Below are 21,819 nucleotides of genomic sequence, written 5' to 3' on the forward strand. Positions count from 1 at the left end.
TCAAAGATCCTTCCTGACAGGCCAGGGTAAAACATGTTTCTAAGCAAAATAAAACTGCAAGGCTTCTGATCAGATGTTATGTTTTAATAGCAATAGGAAAAAGAGCAGAAACCATTCAAATTACATATTTTGCATGGGTTTATCAAATACTTAATCAGTTATGCATATAGCAAAAGGGGGGAAAGATCTATAAAAAGCAAGCTATGTGTGAATTTCTGAGGTACCACACAACATTGCTGTAATTTGGTAGTGAATGTCTCAGCAACTCCATATGCATTTAAAATTGCTTTTATAAAGACTTTTGATGGCCACTTTTTGAAGGAACTCACTTCCCATGTCTTCAATCACAATCGGTCACAGAACACCTGAATTTATTTCTTCTTCTCATCATCTTTTTTCCGCTCTTGTTTGTTACCACTCTGAGATGATATGGAGCCCATGGCATTGCGGATGGCCTCATTGTTGGGATCAACACCAGGTAGATTCTCCAGGACACTTTGGAGGAATTCTGGGTCCTGCATTACATCATAATCATCCTCTTCCTGTAGAATCAGTTAAAAAGTCCAAGAGAAAAGACATGTCATCAGGGAGTATAAGGTGTTCTGCCACAAGGAAAAGACATGAGGGTGTGTGTATATATATATATATATATATATATATATATATATATATATATATATATATATATATATATAGAAAAGAAAAAAACATTTCCTGCTCAGCAATTTGAAACGTACAGAATACAAACAAATTTTAAAGTGTTGAAGCCCAACAGACAATATTTTAAATTACCTTAGATTCCCCAGTGTCCATTGGAGCTCCTGTATCCATTGATTCTCCAAATTCTGACACAAAAGGGATAATGGTCAATATCGCATTCTGTGTCAAGTACAGAGCATATTCTAAGACTAAGAAGGTATGAGAGGGAGGTACAAACCTCCACCTGCCAGGGACATCTGCATGGCATAGGCTATCTGCTCCTCCTCTGACATGCTGCTGAAGTCCGGCACTGCTGCGACACCAATCTGAGGCTGAGAGGTAGACATCTTCAGAAGAGCTTCCTCTGATTCTGAAGGGAAGAAGAAAAGTTGCACAGAAAATCAGGGCTCTGTCTTGCAATGGGAATCAACTATAATGTTAAGAATCCAAATATGGAGATGAAGACTGAAAATCTAATTGAAAATCCAAAAAAAAGCAAGCATCAGTGCAATTTTACTACTTGAAAAATGAACAGGCTGCACGAAATGAATCAATAACTGAAAATGTTATTAAGAATTAGGACCATGTTGAAGTCACCATGAAAGGCTACAAAGGTGAAAGATGCTTGTTGCTGTCTGATGGTGTAGTACCAGCATCTACCAGCAGGGGCTTTGGTACATTTTGAAACCTGCAATCTGCCCAGTTCTAGCCCAGAGCCACTATGCCCACCACCCCTTACTATTTAAACATTTAAGCACATCCATCATTACCGTCAGCGGTTGAAGTGGGATTGCCAGCCTCAGCTGCTGATTGGGCAGCCACCCTACGAGCCTCCTCTTCCTGCCTCTGCCTTTGTTCCTCCATAGACACACGCAGAGCCTGTGGATCAAGAGCAACTTAAATAAATGTCTTCCCTTTCAATTTCATAAGAATTGATCAAGTGAGACTGAACTAAAAATGTAAAAAAAAGTTAAAGCATCACAGAGCTTCAGTGTTCACACTTTGAGGGAATTAACCTATAAATGTTTTACTCATAGGTTTTTCTGCATAATACACATATGTATAAGAAGTTTCACTTTTAAATAACAGATACATTTCACCTGTAATGCTATGGATTCATTCTTCAGTTCAGTTATACAAGAGTTTCATTTGTATCTTACCAGGGCCAGTTCTGGGTCCGCACTGGGATCCACTCCAAACTCAAAGTCACTTGCCCCCAGGCCCATCATGGAACCACCCTCACCAACCAGGATGGGAGAAGACAGCAGGGCATCAGCCAGGCTGGGCCCAGGGGGCACCGTGACCAGATGAGAACCTGTGCCCTCCTTTCCATTCAGAGTGTTCACAAATGCAGTTAGTTTCTCTGTGTTCACCTCCTGAACAGATTGATTGAAAGAGATCAAATGAAAAATCAAAACAAGAAAATCGGAAAGATTTTAAAGTGATCAAAAGAAAGGTGCCAGTTACCTCTTCTCCAAAATTTATTACATCAACATTGACCTTTTCTTTTTTCAATCGCTTCGCCAACTTCACCAGCTTAAAAGTATTTAGTGAAAAAAATTTGTATTACACAAAATATTCCCTTTGACCAACAATGAAAGATGAAAAGCATTTTGTCATTCATTAATAAACAACAAAAAACATACATCTTTTTCGTTGTCCTCTACTGGGCTTCCCACAAAAGCAATAATCCTCATCTTGTGGTTCTTGCCTTGTCTATGCTTAAGTGCCAACTAGATGCGGATATACACAAATTAAAATACTACTTTCACTCTTTTAAAAAGATAACTGCCCAAAACTTATTTAATTTTTGAGAGAACTATCACTATAAGCATCTATGAATACATACGTGTGCCACTCGTATGCTGGTGCAGAATGAGATTATTCCAAGTGGCTGAATCGCATGGAGTTTTGAGAGAATGCGGCCGGTGTCTGATGTTAAAGTGGTTAGGACTTCACAATTACTGAAGCGAACCAAAAGAATTGTTATTACATCAGGGTTCGTACAGATACTGTATAATGAATTTCCAGGACTTTTCAAGCACTATTTGGGGGATTTTCAAGGACTACAATCAGAGGTCTCACTTATCAAACATATACTTTATTTACTTTAAATTCTAAAAAAGGAAAATAGATGAATAAAAATTAAACAAGATGGTACAAATAAGGTACAGCACATTAAAGTATTCAATGACTGTGGCAACTCTAAGTATGAGAACATGAAAGTCATGTCATGTTCCCCGGCATTTATTCGTCTTACTCTTTACCATTTCGTAAATGTGCTCCAGGTAAGTGATGACAGAATGAGCGAGTTAACGTATAAGGCGGGTAGAATGAGGGGGATGGGCTGAGGCGTTAATTTTGAGCGTTAATTTTGTTTTATAGAAAAAAAATATACACTTCAAAATTGCTTTGTAAATTCATAAATATTGCCTTTAAATAATTCAAGCACTTATCAATTACCTCGTCATTAATATGACTGTTTTCAAGGGTTTTCCAGGACTTAAATTTAAAAAAGTCAAATTCAAGTACTTCAAGCACTTTAAGCACCTTGTACGAACCCTGTTACATGTAAACAGCACTACTGACAGATCATATATATATATATATATATATATATATATATATATATATATATATATATATATATTAAATAAAATACAGCACTGACACACTTACTTTGCCATTGTGATTAGGCCCACGTTGTTCTCTGGGTTACTACGGGTCTTTGTGTGACAGACAATGTTGACAGCATCCTGTTGAGCCTGTAATCTAGTGGGCAGGAAATCGCCATTCCTCATGTATTCACTGTTATCTACACTGTGAAAACATATGAAGACAATCAGCTATTTTCATCCAACTTATAACTTATAATACAAGTATGAGAGCATAAACTGATTACTGACATTTGCAAGCGATAAAAAAAAAATCAAAAACTGGCACTTGGTGGTCCTATTTTTATTTTACATAGCATCCAAAGTAAGTAAATTGGATCCCAGCAGTGAAGAATAATATCTGTGATCAAGCTAACATTAGACATCTTTTGAGAGCGTTATATCAACAATTCATCTCACTACACGCTAAACGGTCCGAGACACAACCAGTATCGCTTTATGACAATTCTAGAAGAATAAATAAGACGCTATCAGACGGAGTTCACTAATAAATTATCATAGTTTATGGGTCATACATGTGTTTTTGTGTTAGTGGTCTGTTTCTTTATTGCAGAGCAAATGTTAGGTGCTGAATAATGACTCAGGAGAATGTCATTCTAAATAGAAACCCACTATTGAATTCTCTTTTTCTTAACTAAGGGCTCAAAAGTGTGTCATAAGGAAAACCCTATGTATTTATAATAAGTCTGAGGAGTATTAACTATGTAATAAGAGCAATTGTATCTACAACAAAGCGTTTGTTTATTTCTTACCAGACCATAGTACTTTCGAGCACCATCTTGGAAGTCCGTTTCCCAAAGTCCGAGCGTCGCTGATTGGCTTACAGATGTAGAACAATGACGAGATTTGTAACAGCAAAGCTGATTGGCTGACAGTTCCGTGACGCTTCTGAAACAGGACACGGTGAAGAAATAAATTGCAGCGCCTCCTGAGTGAGAAATCAAGTCAGTTCAAGTCAGTTTAGTCGGCAGGAGACTGCGGTGTACCTTATTTAACAAATTACAAGGAGATTCAACAGGGTTTGTCAACTCTGCTTGTAGAAAATGAAGAGCAAAGAATCCGCATCAGGTGTGTTTTGCGTTAAATAATTTATGAATCCACTTTAATCTGCATCGCATAAAAACGTATTGACAGTGTCACTGCTTTATAATACATATAAGTACAATCATTGGGGTTTAAAACAAACAAAAATCTATTTGATTTTGACGCAATATTTACACTGAGGCTCGAAGAGGGCTATGGCCATAACATTTCCCAACCAGGAGCCTGTGGTGCCAATCACAACACACTGGCCCAGCCCTGCTAACCAATCACAGCACAGTTTGTATTTCAGAAGGCGGGCCTTCATTTGATAAAGGAACTATTCGAACCAGACTGAGGAGAGAGCTGTTGTATTGTAATAATGTAAAATATGTAAAAATGTGTTTTTCGAACCTAGGATGAGAGCCTGTTATAGTTCACACCCAAAACAAAATGAAGACTTTGTATAATAGAATAATAGGACCCCTTTAAGTGCAGATGTAAACCATGAAACACTGTGCCTTTAACATTATTATCATCTGTTAGTAAAACTTAACGCAGGAAGTTCTACTTTACAGTGTTTTTTATTTCATTCATTTGCATACAGCATGAAATGTTGCAACATTTTCCACTCCAAAAGTCTTAATATCCTCTAAAAGAGAGCAGAAATACATGAATGTCATCGTAAGAGTGTAGAATATTTTCCTAAAGATACCACATAAGACCATTCTCAGTTTGATAGACAACAAGAATGAAGGCAGCATTTTCAGAGTAAACCATAATTGCACAGGAATCCCCGATCATAAGTGTACAGTAAAAAAAAAAAAAAAAAATCACCTTCCCTAACAAATATACATGGCCACCGGGTATCACACACTTAGGATGTTGAGATAAAAAAATAAATTACATGCAAACATACAAATAAATATGACTTTTTACAGGAATGTTTCTTTTGTTTAGAAAAATCGTCACAGAAAAAGATCCAGCAACTTTCCCTTAGTCCAACCATTTGCATCTTCATACCAATATATCTGTATTCAGACAGACTAATTAGCATGAACATATGTAATAATAATAATAATAATAATAATAAAAAGATTTGGTTTAGGATTAAGTTTAGTCTGATTTCAATTCTCTTCACAAAACTAAAGACCTTAAGAGAAGTTGCTATTCTACCCAGTTTATGTAGACATACAAAAATACTGATGAATGTTCTGATACTATATAAAAAAAATTATTTTTATTTTACAGTAGTTAGTCTGCCAAATATGAAGTATTATTGTGTGCTAAAAAAACAACCATTTTTAAAAAGTGTCCCGCAAGCCAAAATATTGAATTTGGGCTTTTATATATGATATACAATCTTTCTTCCATTGTTACAAAAGTGATCTTTTTACCCTGTTTCTCCTTAAATTTTTTCTCGCATGTTTTTCCTAACAATGTAAAGCAAAGAAAACTGGCCAAAGCATTTTCTTGGAAAGCTCCAAATATAGATTTAAAAATAATTGTATTTTAACACTCAAACATGACCGACTGATTTTGTTTTTGCCACTCACAGGCACAATGCACAGTAAAAAGCTTCCTGTTTATGACAAGACTAAATAACTAGTGATTAAGGCACATTTAAATATCCAATACAAGATCACAGTACTGCAATTAAATCGATTCATAAAACGATTTACAGATTATAATCAATTCAGATTTGAAAAAGTGTCTTATGTGATTGTCCAGGCAATCTGAACTGGCTTGACTTATTCTACATTTGTTGTTGTTAATAATCAAGCCATATTCCTAAAATGTCTTAAAAATAGACAATAAAAACAAAAAATCAACCAGACTTCTTTTCTTCCCTTAAAAATAACATGACCCCTGCAGATTGGTCTCCTTGGCAACTTAAAAAAAAAAGGTGCATGGTCAAATGAAGTCCACTAGAAAACTCACCAAGGTACTCAAAAGACCTGTTTGTTCCCCAGAAGCGGTCACATGATGCAAAGTTCTCATCACTCCTGCTGTGAACAATCTCGGGTTCAAAAAGTTTTTGTAAATATGGCACTGTTTGATAACAGTAATATCACACCGTTGAGGTACTACAGTGGCATCTTTCTTTTGGTTCCATTTCATAGCAGCAATATTGGACGCCATTCTGTTGACATCCCAAAAAAATAAAAATACATAAAAAGGTGGGGGGGTGACATCTTTGTCTTTACGTCTTCACTGTTTTATGAACGTGCTCTTCTCTCTTTTGTTATCCAGATTCTCTGGTTTCCAGTTCTCCAGGTGTTACAGCAAGACCATCATACTTTAATGTTTTCCTTTCCTTCTGTACTGATGACCTCAAAAGAGAACAAATTGTTGTCCTTGAGGGCTTTATTTTGTTCTGTTCATCCAGAGGCTTTCACTGCAACAGCAAGAGAAAGAATAAATGACGCTACTGTAGAACAGAGTTGAATGACTAAGACGAGTAAACCAGCAATGCTTCCTTTGTAAAAAGCAGCTCTCATTTCACTTTGCAAAGAACACATTGCAATCAATGATCTGTAAATGTGCTTGCACTCTGATGATAAAGAGAAACCTTAGTTTCACAATCTGTTATGTTGGCACGATAGAGCAGAATTTCTCAAATGATTTCAGATTTTATTTTAGATATCAAGTGGTGACTCAATAAGGTAGCCAAACGCTAACAAAAATGTCTTCAAAACAAATATTAAAATGTATTCATATTACCATGCCTAGCCTGAACAATATGTAAATGTATTAATATTACAGGCTGTAAAAGACTAAACAATTTTGCAACAATTTCACAATGGTAGCCCACTAGTTTGGAACCATCTAAAACACTTGCAGCCCAGGACAAAATGTCTCTTACTTCTGATGTTTTTGATCTCACTGAGTGAAACTGGCTTCCACATCCAAGATTTCCATGGATGATTGGGCAGCTATACTGCTATGACTGGGAATGAAATGAACTTGAATCAATAGACATGTCTGTATACATTTATTATGTGAGAAGAGAGTGAGAGTGCATCAGCGAATGATAGAATCAATGAATAGTATTATTAGTAGTTGACTAATCTTTGGACAAAGTCATCCAAATCTTTTGAACCATCACATACCTCTGAGCTGGAGTGTTTGAGTGCTGAGAGCTTTCAGCGAAGGCTGCTGACAGAGTCGTATCAGCTGAGCTACGTGTGATCTCATCTTCATTCAGCTGTTGTGGGAGCAGGTCTGGACGAGAAATCTGCACACCTGAGGAGAGAAAAATAAAGATTTAGTGGGGTTGATGGGGAAAGGGAAAAATTGAACTATAAAACTGCTTTCACCACTAGATGATAATCAATAACTTAATCTATGGATCTAAAATGTCAGTTGACTCAAATGCAAAAACCTCAGAGAGAACTGATGGTTTTATGAGAACAATGCTGACACTGTCCATGCATGTGCTGTAGGGGGCAGACATTTACAGCTTTTCTATCGGCACAAAAGTGTATCTGACTATTAAACTATACAAAGTTATCATGCAACCTCTGCTAGTATTGAAAACAAAGCATAGCATGAACAATGCTTTCCATACTCTCAAGGACAAGTTAAGCCATACAGTTGAGACCATCAAGTAGCTTGAATGCTAAAAGCCTAAGCTTTGCATAGAGGAAATGGTCATTCAAACAATTTCTTCTAAATGACAACAGATCAGAGAGTTTATACATCTACCAAAATAGCAAAGAATTACAGATGTACAATACATCAGTGTCACATTATTCAGCTCAATATTGGACATGTTCTATCAATATATCAATATCGGTTGCTATTCAACTTTAAAATGAAATGGAAAGGACCTTTTATTCCATGTTTGGACATATCGGAGTGTAAAAAAAAAAATAGGGTAAGGCATATTATGATGTTTTGAGATAGAAAGATATATTTTTTTTTTGTTTTTCCTGTTCATTAATTTTTTGATACCAAAACTCATTTGGATAATTTAAAATGATCCAGTTTTCAGTGTTTGAATTTTTGAGGTTTTATTTTGAATCTACTCAGAAAACACTATAGAATTTTTTCAACTCTGAACCAAGGAAACACAACAAAGAAGATTTCCTTGAGCAATATCAACCAGACTAGAAACATAGCTAATGATTGACATTTAAGACATTTAGAAGACATTCTTATCATGAGAGAATGATACTGGAAACCACAAGCATTTGAAGCCTCATTTTACTGCTATCTTGTCCGTCTATCCTTCCCATTTCCTCCTATCTCTCAATGTTTTCTCATACCTCTGTCTCCTTGAGTGTCTGGGCTGAGGGACACAGCTGCACTGCTGTACAGCTGTGTTGTAGTCTGTTGTGGCTGCGTTTGTTCTGCTGCTACAGGAAGGGCTTGTTGTGATTGTCCAGATACTGCAATGTTTGACTTCTTCCCACCAGACGCAGTTCCTCCTCGACTTTTCTTTGTGGTTGGCATTTTCACTAACGGAAGAAATGAACTAGACTTTAATGCATTAGCCCTTTAATGCATCCATTGCAGATATTTCAATGTGACTATCAAACTTACAAGGAGGTTTTTTGAAGACTGTATTGCACATAAATTTCTGGAAACGATCTGCGTAAAAACTCGGCCGATGAACAGATACAGTGTCCTGCAGAAGAAAACATCAAAAGAACAAAATAAATACACAGAATACATCTGTAAAATTAGTCTTCATTCATACAATGTTTGACGTGAAGTATGAGACATACCCCATCATGCAGGAAAGCTTTCCACGAGTGCTCCAACTTCTTTACAAGCCTACCATACACCGTTATTAGCAAATTATAGGAATGTGTTATGGAGAAAATGCAAAAATATGAAAATATAGTTTACCTATAAGACTGAAGGATATCAATGATGCCGATGAAAACCAGTAATCTTTCTCCTTTCGAATTAAATGCTGGAATTCCTCCCATGCTGCAAATAAAGAACAAATATTAACACATTAACAACTGTGTTGGCACAGGTAATAATTTCACAGTAATACTATTAAGAGAAAAATTGCAGTTCTAAATAAAGTATGGCACAATACTTTAATATTCACTGTAGAAAGGTTCTATAGCTTTACACATTTAGTCTCAAGATGCCAGCCAAAAGTGGATCACTAACCTTTCGTAGGGCTGTGGTGAAGTATTGCCCTTGGACTCCCCTTGAATAGACTCAATGGCTGTACAGTACAGGGGCTTCTGGCCTGGTGCCTTTTTCTGGGTATCAGGCACTGCAGCAGACGCCTCTTCACCGGCCCGGTCCAAGTTGTGGATACCCACCAGCAGACTATAGTCCATGATTTTAAAACTTTGTAGTACCTAAACAGGAATACAGAGAGGCACATGTAGCAGATGCAAACTGCAGAGTGATTCAATCAAACAGTTATTTTAAAGGAATGGATTAAGCTACCATGAATATGCATTTATTGAATATGTATTTACAACCAAGCATCTCAAGTGCAGAAAATATAGCTGGCAAAGATGTATCCTAAGCTATACTAAGTCCAGTGCTGGGATACCACTGTTCTGATTATTTTCTATGTCTCTCTTATTTAACGCACCTGATTCAGAACCAAGAGCATCAGATAAAAGAGACATTCAAAATTTGCAGAACAGTGGTAACCCAGGAGTGGAATTGAAAACCACTGACTTAGACAATTAAACTTTTGTTGCACCATTTTGTTGCAACATTCTTCCTTACATTTCTTTCCTTTTGCAATGTCAACTTCTGTCTCCAACACACACTCACTCACTCACTCACTCACTCACTCACACACTCACTCACACTCACACACTCACACACACACACACACACGCTCTCTCTCACCCGACAGTCTCTCTGAATGGTCTTGCAGAGGGCGCTGTAGTGGTCACTCTCCAGTAATATGCCCTCAGGCATGTCCTGCATGAAATCTAGGTCTTTGCACGTGGGCAAATCCTTGGCTTTCTCTTTCGGCGAAGCACGTCGCTTGCACGTTGAGCCCTTCAGGTCAAATTTAAGGTGCATGGGTACAGCGCATGGCAGCAGGTTGTTCATCACTACAATTCGGATGTTCTTCCCCTCAGCCTGAACACAGTAGAGGCCGTAGAACTTGGGAAGCAGCGTACGCATGTTCTGGTTCAGATTCTAGAAGATGTAACGTCAAATATATGGAGGAAATAACATATCATATAATAATGAAATAATGATCAAATAATAATAAAATGAACAAGATATGTTGAGATAAATAATACAGACATAAACGCTTACCATGAAGTAACCTGGCAGGAGTGTTTGCAAGAATTCTGCCTCTTTGTGTTGTACCGTCTTGATGATAAACTCATCATCACTAGAAACGTAGAAGAGAGACCCGCTCGCTCCAGGATTAGACAACTCAATAAGGGGTTCATTGCAAAGAGAGTACTGCAGAAAACACACACACACACACAGCATTTACTATAGGACTGGAGTGTTGCAGGTGTCTGTTTAACTAAATGCAATGTCACTGAGAAGCACTTTTGTTCAAGTCATAAAAGGAAGGCATAAGGCAAAAAATGAATCTGGACGGAACAAACCAAAAACAGAGATGCAATATGAACATAAATCAATTAATTTCCATAACTTTTCATGGCTTTTCCAGTTATTACTTTGATTCAGAATTGTGTGACAATTAATAATTTGAACCACTTTGTAAACCTCTTTGATAAATTCACTGAAAAAGAGCTATCGCAAGTAAGTTTAAATCTACAGTACTCAAGCTCTATTCAACAGCAATTTCTAGTTGATTAAAAATATTTTAGACCAGTCACAAAAATTAATATTCACAAAGAATCCCATGACTTTGCCAGGACTACAAACAATTATAAAGCTCCCTGATATTTCCAGGAATCTGTGGTAATGCGGTTTAGTGAACAAACAGGATAGTACCAGATAGTCATCGGGTCGGATCCCAAACATCTCTCTGAAGTAGCGGAAAGCAATGGGAGCATAAGTTTTAAACTTGAAGTCACCATGGTGATGACCTGGAGTTGAGTTACTGCCTTGACTGTGAGTGAGAAAAAAACAAAACAAAACACACTTTTAAGTACACAAAGCGACCACTTATGAAAAAGGTTCTTTGTGGTTAGTTCCTCACAGACACACACAAAAACCTACCTGGGAAAGAAGATGCTTTCTACCACTTCAAAGTCCTGCATGAGCACGTCTCTCTCTGGCTTCTGGCTCAAGCTTCCCACACTGTGTGTGATGCCCAGCTGAATGGCACCTTTCAGAGCAGATGATGTTGTCTGAAGAAGGGTTCCAGTGGAGGGCACATGATGAGCAGAATAACAACATGATGTGCCAATCAGAAAAATACCAAGAAAAGTAGTTCTTCTGGAACTATGCTGGGCTAATTTTAACAGTAAATATAACACTGATACAGGCATCTTGTTTGAAGGCCTACAAAAGACATGCGATTTAATAAGGGAGAAGCAATAACTCGAGACCTGCTAATCTTATCTGTATGCACCTGCCCATACCATTTAATGGGCTTTATCTCCTTCATGGTGCCACACAAAGAACAGATAACACAACAATAATCTAAGAGTTGGAAGCAGATCCGACAGATTCAGGAATGTGCGTCATGACACTGAGATTTGAAGCTGCACTGCCGATAAGTTTGATCTACTCCCATCTCTAGCAAATTTCTATTTTTAAATATTTACAGTGTTAGCAGTACACAAAATGAGGATATAAAATCTGAATATAAACAGCTCGCACCTTTTTATATGTGGTTTCCCCAGTGGGGTCAATTCCTCGGTGGCCCATGGTTTTTTTGTTTGTCTGGGATGAACCAGAGACGCTAAGAAGCTGAAATAGATATGATTTCTCAGTAAACATATCAGGCAAGTATTTAAGCCATCCATAATGCATTTATGACAAAGGAACTTTTTCAGCAAATTTGAATCAATTATACACTGATGCATAATACATATAAGCATCACTGATTTCACTAGGGGATTTTTCTGTACAATGCTGAGAGACATGAAGTCTTAATATAAAAAAAAAAAAAAAGTGTTGATAATTGTGATTTTTTTCAAATTCAAATGGAACAAATGGAAAAAGAAGGGGGCAGAGAGTCCCATTCACATTATAGACAAAGGTGAGACATCTGCAAGAACGGTTTAGAAAAAAAAAAGCTCCAGTATGGAGTCATATATAAAATGGCCAATTCATAACAACCACAAAAAGTGGATGAGATAAAAAGTGAATGTGAAAGTATTATTAAAGCAGAAGTGACAATAATAACCTCTGAAGAAGCCATCTTTCGATTTCCCGGAGTACCTATGGAGAACAAAAAACAAAAAGATAAATGTTTCAACCAAATGTTAGAAATTCATGCAAATTAAATGTGGAAAAAGCCATTAGGATTTATGGTGCCTTGTGATTTATTTATGGCTTGTAGCTAGCTTTATTACAATGAAGTAAAAGATTAAAAACACCACAACAATCCATATGACTCCACTCCATCAATGAATGTCTTTGTATAATATAACAATGCTTCCTCTAGTGTAAATGTTTATCCCCTGTCCTCTCACATCAATATCCAAGTTAAAAATGTCTGGATGGATTAGTTTATTACAAACGTGCAGCTTTTAATTTCACAAGACATTAATTAATGGACTGGACTCATGTTGTCGATTATTGTGATGTTTTTATCGGCTGTTTGAATTCTGTTGGCACAAATTCATTAGAGAGGATCCACTGGTGAGCAAGTTACATCTTTGATTGCTTAAGGGTGTGTACATTTTCAGCATTTTTTCATGTTTGGGTGAACTAATCCTTTATTGTTTTCACATATTCCCTATGCACTGGTATCTTTCCAGTGCACACTTGAAACAAAACCTGACATTTAAGTGAGCGTAACTTCAAAAAAACTATACCACAAATAAAATGCAAAATAAATGCAAATGCTAATACAAAAGAAAGCACTTCACACTGAGTTGAGATATGTCATTGACCTCAACTTTGATTGTACGCTTAAATAATGCACAGACATCTGGGTTTCAATTCATTTGTTCTTCCAAGACACCACTGTAACCCAATCACACAGACAAACAAAGTGTTTAAAGGCTATATATATTCAGAATAATAAAGACAAGCACAAGCCAGGCAGTCACAGGCCTACTACAGTCTACAACACTGACATTCAAATCAAGATTAAATGAAAACACAGGCACACGTGCTTACATGCACATACCTTTCTGCTGGAATAACCTCCAAAATAAAGACATCTGAAGAGTGACAACAGTGATTAAAAAAGAAAAGAAAAAAAGAAACTAACTCTACTATCACTAATATACGGAAGCCTGTTTTTGCATTGAAATTAAAAAATAAATAGGTAATTGTGACTCTCATAATTCAGATTTTGTTTTTTGCAATTGAAAGTTTATATTTCACAATTATTACTTTTCTGTTTATATCTTCCCATTCTGAGCTTATGTCTCTGTGAGTTTTTTCCTTTAGAATTGTGAGAAGATTTTTTTTTTTTTATCACAATATTTGTAATTTTTTTTATATCCCATGGCAGAAACAGGCTCCCATACTAATGACATACTTAAAGTAAAAACCTTTATTTGGTCCACTTTTATATGTTATCTTGTTAGAAAGCAATCATCACTTGTCTGATCATTATAATTATGTTACACCCAGCATCACTACCCACTCCTACCCTGCGAATTTCGTGCCCCGGCCACATTGCTTAAAACAAATCGATAGAGTTAAATATTGCGCTGCGTTAGGATGGTTTGTGGAAAAGCTTGTGGGCAATTCCTGTTTATATCTTGAAGCAGAGGTTCCAACTCAAGTCCAAACACCCCTGGTCACGAGCTTTGGGCTCTGCTCTCACAGAGCATATTTATTTATACAGCATATTTTATTTTAGATCAACTAGAAAGAATTTTTTTTAATTTACACGGTTTTATTTTAAAATGTAAGTCAATAACAATTGGCTGAAGCAGAGCCAATGGTAAAAAATTTTTTAAAAAAATTGCGCAAGGAGACCTCGCCTCATTTTGGAGGTTCTGCCCACTTTTGGAGTTTATGCCACATTTTGGAGATCTCCTGTCTGCAGTTATAACAACTTGCCCCAGAAAGTCCCTGGTCGTGAGGTAGTACTTTTTCAATGGTCCGGAACTTTTGGGGGCAGGACCTTCAGGACTTGATTAGTTGAGTTCACGCAGCATTGTATTTCAATCACCATTTATTTGCATTATATATATATATATATATATATATATATATATATATATATATATATATATCCAAAAACCACTAGAACAGTGTTATATAATTTGCTGATGTGTGTACTTTATCCCAAATGTTTCAAAGAATGTTTAAATCCAGAGAAATAAGCAATTTTAACTAGTGACATGAACAGTGTCCATAGTGTCATTGTGTCGCCTGCCAATGACATCACATCCCCTCGACTTCTGTTTTTTTTTTTTTTTTATAAAACATGGAAACACCAAAGATGCTATAATATGTTGTGCGTTTTAATAGACCGGTGACGACCACACAGAGTAATATTATAACATAACTTTCAAATGTATCTCGTATGATAAAACAGCACTGCTGTTTAATATAATATTTTGTTTCATTGTAATAAATTCAAGTTCACTGAACTACATTTCTGTGGCTGTTAATATGTTTAAATGAAAATGAAAGGCTGCAGTGGTGTTTGAAATCATATTATATCTTATTGTAAATACAGAGAGGAAAACTGCAGAAAAGGCTGACTTGATCAAATACGCTGCTGTTTGCAGAATTACCGGTGTAGCAGGCGATTCTGTTCCCCTCGGAATGTCTGTTTCCCCTCAGGTTGCCAGGTCCGTGTAATAAACCCAACCAAACAGTTAATCACACATTTTCCCACAGTAGCCTAAATTCCGCGGATTTGGCAACATTCCCGCATGCAAATACACCAAACACACCTGGATGTAAGGAAAGCAAACAGGGACAAATTTCTTGCTACACTGCAGCATAGTAAAATGATTCTCACACTCCCGTTTATGTTCTTTTTTTATTATTATTATTCATCTTGCAGTTGTTCCGTTATTTTTGCCTTATGTTTTTATATTTCAAGTTGAAAAACCTCTCGTCTTAAATTTATTTTCAAGTTTAGGATTTAGGACGGTATTTTGAACTATTTGACTTGCCGTACATCCAGTCATGCTTCTTGCGCACGCTAGTTCTGATCGTACGTATAGTAACTCGGTAACTACGCAAGAATTGTAGTATGTTTGCGTAAAGGGGAGCAGACATTCCGAGGGGAACAGAATCGACTGCTACACCTGACTTGAGTCGTCACACTCCCGAGTCGAATTTGCGAAGTCCAGCCTACCGAGGATGCAAGTCAGAAACTTCCGTATTTGTTATTGAGAAACTGATACCTACGTTGCCTAATCTCGGCACTTTAGACCGCGATGGAAACGCAGACAGCAACAGGTCTGGGGTGAAAAGTTCCTTGGACAACTTGTTCCAGGTAGTTTCGTTGGAAGAGCGGCTTATGAGTAACGTTATAATGAATAGCTCCCTACCAGCAAACCTCAAAATCTCCACTAAGTGAGCAATAAAATAAATCGCTCTGTGTACTATTGTGACTGTTTCCACATGGTCCCAATAAAGCAGCTATTTATCTATTCATTCATTTCTTACTGTAAAACACAAGATTGCTTTGCATGATATTATTTTTTTTGTAGCCAGAGAACAATAACTTTATTCACCTTATACTAACGTGTCATAAACACCAAGAGGAAATGAAAAGATCTCTTACTGGAGCTTGCTCCATCCGTGGAAACTGCTGCCGGCGTAGCCATTTTCTGACGGAAGTTTCATATGGTCCTGCTTGTTTTCACTTGTGGTTTATGCCCCACAGCCCTGGAAAACGGACAAGTCCAAATAAAGTATGTTTTATGAAACTAACTGATGGACAATTGCAAAAGTTATTTACCTTAGTGTGGCAATATTCTCCATTGACTTGTAACGTTACTAAGTTACAGGAGCGGGGTAATTAGTTTCACACTACTTTAACATGTCGTACTTTTACTTTCTCAAAACAACTGCTTACGTTAAATATAAAAAATGTTTAGCTTGCCTGCTTGCATACCATTGGGTTAATGCTAGAGACACACTATAACAAGTAAAAGCGCTTACCTCAACTTATTAACTTCGCTTTTTCATCGAAGTTCAAAAACAGTGTCATTAAACCTCTGTTTACGCTCACAGAAGGACTCGACGCCTCGTGCGAAACTTTGAAGTACGCAAAATTGTATTACTTTACAGGTCCATCCGAAGTAAACAATCAACTGAAACGCACGGAAGCGTCCTCGTTCCTCAAACCTCCCAAACAAACGGAAGTGACGTTGTTGCGCAACACTGTCCTGCTGGGCGCGGTGGTCGTTGAGCTCAAACCAGGACATTAGAATAATGGTTTATTTCTTGGACAAACTGGATTTCTACTCGACCGATACAGAATAGTCCAAATTTATCTAATGAATGTTTCGTTAAATCGTTTTATTTTTTTCCTTCGGCTCAATGAAGACATCGTTCATTCAGAAACTTAAACCGGAGGAGTTAGTTTGAAGCGATTAATCACAAGGGACCTGTAACACAAACACTTTTTATTATTTTCTTATATTTCATGAAACAGTGACAACAGCTAGCATGTTATAAAAGACATGAATGGTCAATAAATAACTGAACATAATTATGCACAAATAATATTAGGATAAATTAACATTAAATTGTTGGCATATTTATATAGAATCAGTTGTGCCTCAGCCAGTCTGATTTTAGAGCCAAAACTAGGAACTAGAACTGATCTTTGTTATTTTATCGAAAATCTACATGTTGAATCATATAAAAGTGTCTTGTGATGCAGCTTCTAATGATTTTAAGTAAACCTAAACAATGGCACATCCAGCATCAATCTTAGGTAACTGAGCTGAAAATACATCTGCGTGCCAACAATGTGACATGAGATTTTGTTATGAACCCCTGTTATAAGATGCTCGTTGAGAAAGGGGTCCACAACATAAAAGGAGACGTGAGGCCAACAGCAATTTAACCATTTATTATTGGACTAGTAAATGATTACTCAATCTCACATTCACCTCAACTCTCTACATGTAACAATAACAATTAAACTATACCAAAGTCAAAGAATATACTTAACAGACACTGACAAATAGATCAAACCAAATAAACATCAAATAGAACACAGCTTTCTTCGGAGGCTGGCTGGACATCATGAAGCACACAAAATTCACCGCTGCATGGAATTCACTGCTGCATCCTTCATTCTGGTTCACCCTTCTCTTATATACTCTAGTTGAGCCATCAGAGAAACAGGACACAGGTGTGCAGGGGCGGAGCCTAACACTCAGAAGAGAAAAGACTAATTAGATCACAAACAAACACAGATACAACACTAAGAAGGCATATGGCCGTAATACTTAGTTGCAACTGTTATTTTCTCAAAGGAAAAATCTAATGTTCCTAGATAGCACACATATCTATAAGATGTCTGTTAAAGATCGCTTCATATGGAAAGCATCCGCTGTGTGCAAACATCTTATAGATGTCTGTAAGATATCAGTTTTACATACATACTAAATCATAAACATCTTAAAGATGTCTGTTTGTGATCTTGATCCTTGGATCGGACTCTGCAAGGTGCGTCAGTATAGTATAACAAATCTACCCAGATATTTGGATCTTTGAGAACATATCGGTGCACAGAAATCAATGGAAACAAGAAAAGAAGCCGAGATGGAAGAAATAAAGGCTTCCTTAAAGTTTATAGCAGATGAGATCAGCAAAGTTGCTTCTCAACAACAAAGCATCCTGGCCCTCATGGAGGAGATGCGTAACATAAGAGAAATGGTAAATCTGAGACACATAAAGATTGACAAACTTGTACAATGGATTGACGCATTGCAACAACAAACTTGAGACAAAGCATCGCACCTATGCTAGAGCAGCAGCTGGAGCAAATGAAGGCTAGGATGCCCCCTCAGAAGAATTGCAGACACTGGAAAAACAGGATTTGTTGTACCTATACTGATCTGGATGAGATATCTCTAGCTATGCAATCTCAAACAAGTATTGCTAAGGGAAGCCATGCATAGTTGTACAATTCGTTTCACAAAAGAACAAGATTGCGTTACTGCAGCAGACCAGAAAATTAAAAGGTACTGGAGTCTACTTAAACGAGCATTTAACAACAACAACAAAAACAAATGCTGAAATAGCAAAATGGAGCCGAATACTCAGGAAGCATGACAAAATACAAGGAACATGAACAAGGAATTGGAAGGTGTACATCTGACCAGATGGAGAAGATCAAAACAGGCCAATCATAATAAGAAAACTGCAAGAATTGGACAGCTACAAGTGATGGTCCACTTCAGCAGGTATGTGGAATCCAAAGCTGAAATGTTTGGGCAAAATTGGAGAGCGACAGATAAATGTGTACATGGTGGCACAAGGATCTAATGTAAACACTGTTACTCCTTACACAAAAGATAAGAAATTGGGGAATATAACAATATGTCTGACCAGGATGAACTTAAGAGGTATGATTTTAATAATGAAATTGATCCAGATATGCATTATTATAGCAATCTTAATATAAAATGTAATTATAACACAGAACAAGAATTCAGCAAGAGTGTGGAAATGTATGGTGCTCTGTCTGTCATACATTTCAATAGCAGAAGTCTATGCAAAAATTACTCTGCTATCAAAGAATTTCTTAGGTCCTTTAAAAATTTACTGTACTAGCTGTATCAGAGACTTGGCTTGATGATGACAAAGTGGGTGACGTGGGTCTTGAGGGATATGATATGAATTGTAGGAACAACAAAAAGGGCGCGAGTAGTTGCTTTGTATATAGATCAATCATTAAGAAGTAAGATTGTAAAAATGTTTCATACGGCATAGACAATGTTCTGGACTGTGTAACAGTGGAAATTGAAGTATAACGTTTCAGAAACATAATTATTAGCTGTGTACAGACCACCAGGAACAAGTTTATCAATATTTAATGAAAAAAATGCAGAATTGCTTAACAACATGAGTACTGACAAAGTACAAATTGTGTGTGGAGACTTCAACATTGATATACTTAATCAACGTGTTCTCACAAGTACTTCTGAGTTTATAAATATAATGTATAGCAATCATTTTATGTCCACTCATTGACAAGCCAAGTAGAATTACAACAGGAACACTAATAGATCATATTTTTACCAATAGATTTGAGGAAAAAGTTGTTGGGGGCTTATTTAATAGGAATGTTAGTGATCATTTGCCAGTGTTTGCAATATTTCCACATTTTTACACAAGTAAACAAGTCTCAGACGATTAATAAATTCATAAGAAGCTGCATGGCAAAAAATACTGAAGATGTCAAAAAAGAGCTTAGTAACCAAAACTGGTGCAATGTTTACGCAGAAAGTGATGCAAATGTGGCATATGATACTTTCCTGTATAAATTTACTGAGCTGTATAATATCAACTGTCCCATGAAGAAGATTCAAAACCAAGGAAATAAATCAGCAAAAAAGCCATGGATAACTAAAGACATTGAAAATGCATGCAAAAAAAAAAAGAACACGCTGTATGCAACATTTGTACAAAACAGGACTGAGTTGGAAGAAAAATACAAAAAATAAATCTAAAAATAAATTGGTAAGTATTATTAAAAATAGTAAAAAGCAATATTTTTACACCCTCTTAGAACAACAAAAGCAAAATATGCAAGGAACTTGGAAAGAACTAAACAAAATGATAAAAAAAATAATAATAATAACAAACGAGAGTGTCTAAGTTATTTAAAAAATGACAATGAAGTCCTTATTAGAAATCCAGAGGAGATAGCAAACGAATTCAATCACTATTTTGTTAATGTTGGTTTCAATCTGACAAAAGGCATTACTGACTCAAAAAGTAAAAACATCAAGAGTTGTGAATATATCAGTAGGAACATTTCCTCCATGTATGTGTCTGACATTACCAAAATGAAAAACTGGAGATTGTGAATGGTTTTAAAAATAAAAGGTTAAGATAGTTTCATAAGAGACTTGATAATTTCATAGAAAATGCATGATATTGAGAGACAATCAATATGGATTCAGGAGCAGTCATTCGACTTCAATGGCAGTTATTAAATTATTTGATTGTATTGCATCTGCATTAGACAAAAAGTATTTTACTTTGGGCGTTTTTGTCGACCTCATAAAAGCCTTCGATACCATAGATCATAATTTGTTAATGAATAAACTAGAACAGTATGGTCTTAGGTGCTTATATGGTTAGAAAGTTATCTTGACAATAGATACCAGTATGTACATTTTAATGATCATCAATCAGAAATTTGTGAATTAACTTGTGGGGTGCCCCAGGGTTCTTTGATTGGTCCTAAGTTGTTTATTTTATATATTAATGACATCTGTAAGGTATCTGATTTGTTAAAATGTGTTTTATTTGCAGATGACACAACACTGTATGTATCTGGGGATAATCTTCATCATCTAATTACTGATGTAGCCAGAGAACTATCCAGAATCAGGCAATAGTTTGACCGAAATAATCTTTTAACCTACCGGTAAGTAAAACTAAATATATTATATTCAGTAATCGACAAATTAAAACCAACATGAGCTTAAATATTGATGATGTTGTACTAGAAAGGGTGAATGAAAAAACATTTCTTGGAATAATATTAGAAATTGGAAACCACACATTGCTCATGTTCAAAACTGTCCAAAACAATAGCTATATTACATAAAACCAAGTATTTTTAAATACACCCTCTCTGTATATTCTGTATCGTTCTCTTATTGTTCCATTCATTTCTAACTGTGTTGAAATATGGGGCATGCCTGCACCACAAACACAAAACCTATTTCTATTTGACAAAAAAAAAAAAGCCATAAGGATAGTCAATTGTTCACCGTATAATGAACCGACAAAGTCAATATTCTGCAAATTTAAACAAATAACATTTTCCGATCTAGGCAGTCTGAATACCGGTGTCTTTATGTTCAAAGTCAATAGGAAATTATTGCCTGAAAATATACTATGAAAACAGGGAAAAGAAATATAACCTAAGAGGAGAGAACGTTTAAAAAACAAATGGTCAGAACAAACTTTTAAATGAACTCCATTTCGGTAAAAGGGGTCGACTTGTGGAATGGTCTCACAGATGACCTTAAGAGGAGCAATGCCATTTATTATTTTAAAGCCAGTTTAAAATACACATTTTTGACAAATACATGGATGCCAAAGAAAAATTGTCTAAGATAAGTTTATGTACCTATAATTGTTGTGCAAAAATTGAAACAACACAAGCAACAAACAAACATTATATATGTATGTATATGAGTAT

General features: G+C 36.2%; 2 protein-coding genes across 7 annotated transcripts; both read right to left on the bottom strand.

Moving 5' to 3' along the window:
• Positions 1-63: 63 nt before the first annotated feature.
• On the bottom strand, positions 64-4,277 carry LOC113062348 (26S proteasome non-ATPase regulatory subunit 4-like). 3 transcript variants are annotated; one of them, XM_026232148.1, is made up of 10 exons: positions 4,127-4,277; positions 3,379-3,519; positions 2,549-2,663; positions 2,346-2,432; positions 2,167-2,235; positions 1,860-2,075; positions 1,470-1,578; positions 938-1,069; positions 793-845; positions 64-542 (listed from the first exon to the last, which is right to left on the bottom strand). In XM_026232148.1, exons 1-10 carry the CDS (start codon positions 4,150-4,152, stop codon positions 372-374), a joined length of 1,119 nt encoding a protein of 372 aa, XP_026087933.1. In that variant the 5' UTR covers positions 4,153-4,277; the 3' UTR covers positions 64-371. The 3 variants fall into 3 exon arrangements, with proteins under 3 accessions (XP_026087933.1, XP_026087934.1, XP_026087935.1); XM_026232149.1 differs by lacking the exon at positions 2,346-2,432; XM_026232150.1 differs by lacking the exon at positions 3,379-3,519 and having other exon boundaries at positions 4,127-4,184.
• A 682-nt stretch (positions 4,278-4,959) lies between these two features.
• LOC113062347 (phosphatidylinositol 4-phosphate 5-kinase type-1 alpha-like) lies at positions 4,960-16,785 on the bottom strand. Of its 4 annotated transcripts, XM_026232145.1 has the most exons (18): positions 16,581-16,785; positions 16,378-16,415; positions 16,201-16,304; positions 13,627-13,660; positions 12,676-12,710; positions 12,147-12,236; positions 11,541-11,671; positions 11,313-11,430; positions 10,656-10,808; positions 10,233-10,532; positions 9,528-9,724; positions 9,252-9,335; positions 9,128-9,176; positions 8,943-9,027; positions 8,666-8,857; positions 7,508-7,640; positions 7,261-7,344; positions 4,960-6,792 (listed from the first exon to the last, which is right to left on the bottom strand). In XM_026232145.1, exons 3-17 carry the CDS (start codon positions 16,213-16,215, stop codon positions 7,278-7,280), a joined length of 1,683 nt encoding a protein of 560 aa, XP_026087930.1. In that variant the 5' UTR covers positions 16,216-16,304; positions 16,378-16,415; positions 16,581-16,785; the 3' UTR covers positions 4,960-6,792; positions 7,261-7,277. The 4 variants fall into 4 exon arrangements, with proteins under 4 accessions (XP_026087930.1, XP_026087929.1, XP_026087932.1 ...); XM_026232144.1 differs by lacking the exon at positions 16,378-16,415; XM_026232147.1 differs by lacking the exon at positions 13,627-13,660.
• Positions 16,786-21,819: the final 5,034 nt, after the last annotated feature.

The sequence above is a fragment of the Carassius auratus genome, chromosome 44 (genome assembly GCF_003368295.1).
Source record: "Carassius auratus strain Wakin chromosome 44, ASM336829v1, whole genome shotgun sequence".
NCBI lineage: Eukaryota > Metazoa > Chordata > Actinopteri > Cypriniformes > Cyprinidae > Carassius > Carassius auratus.

Coding starts and splice junctions, on each gene's coding strand:
- LOC113062348 (XM_026232148.1), bottom strand. CDS start 4,152: ATGGTGCTCGAAAGTACTATGGTCTG. Junction 2,433..2,548: donor CCAGCATACGAGTGGCACAC/GTATGTATTCAT, acceptor ATCCGCATCTAG/TTGGCACTTAAGCATAGACA. Junction 2,236..2,345: donor TAGAGGACAACGAAAAAGAT/GTATGTTTTTTG, acceptor AATACTTTTAAG/CTGGTGAAGTTGGCGAAGCG.
- LOC113062347 (XM_026232144.1), bottom strand. Junction 12,237..12,675: donor GAAAGATGGCTTCTTCAGAG/GTTATTATTGTC, acceptor TATCTATTTCAG/CTTCTTAGCGTCTCTGGTTC. Junction 8,858..8,942: donor AGTCTTCAAAAAACCTCCTT/GTAAGTTTGATA, acceptor TTCTTCCGTTAG/TGAAAATGCCAACCACAAAG.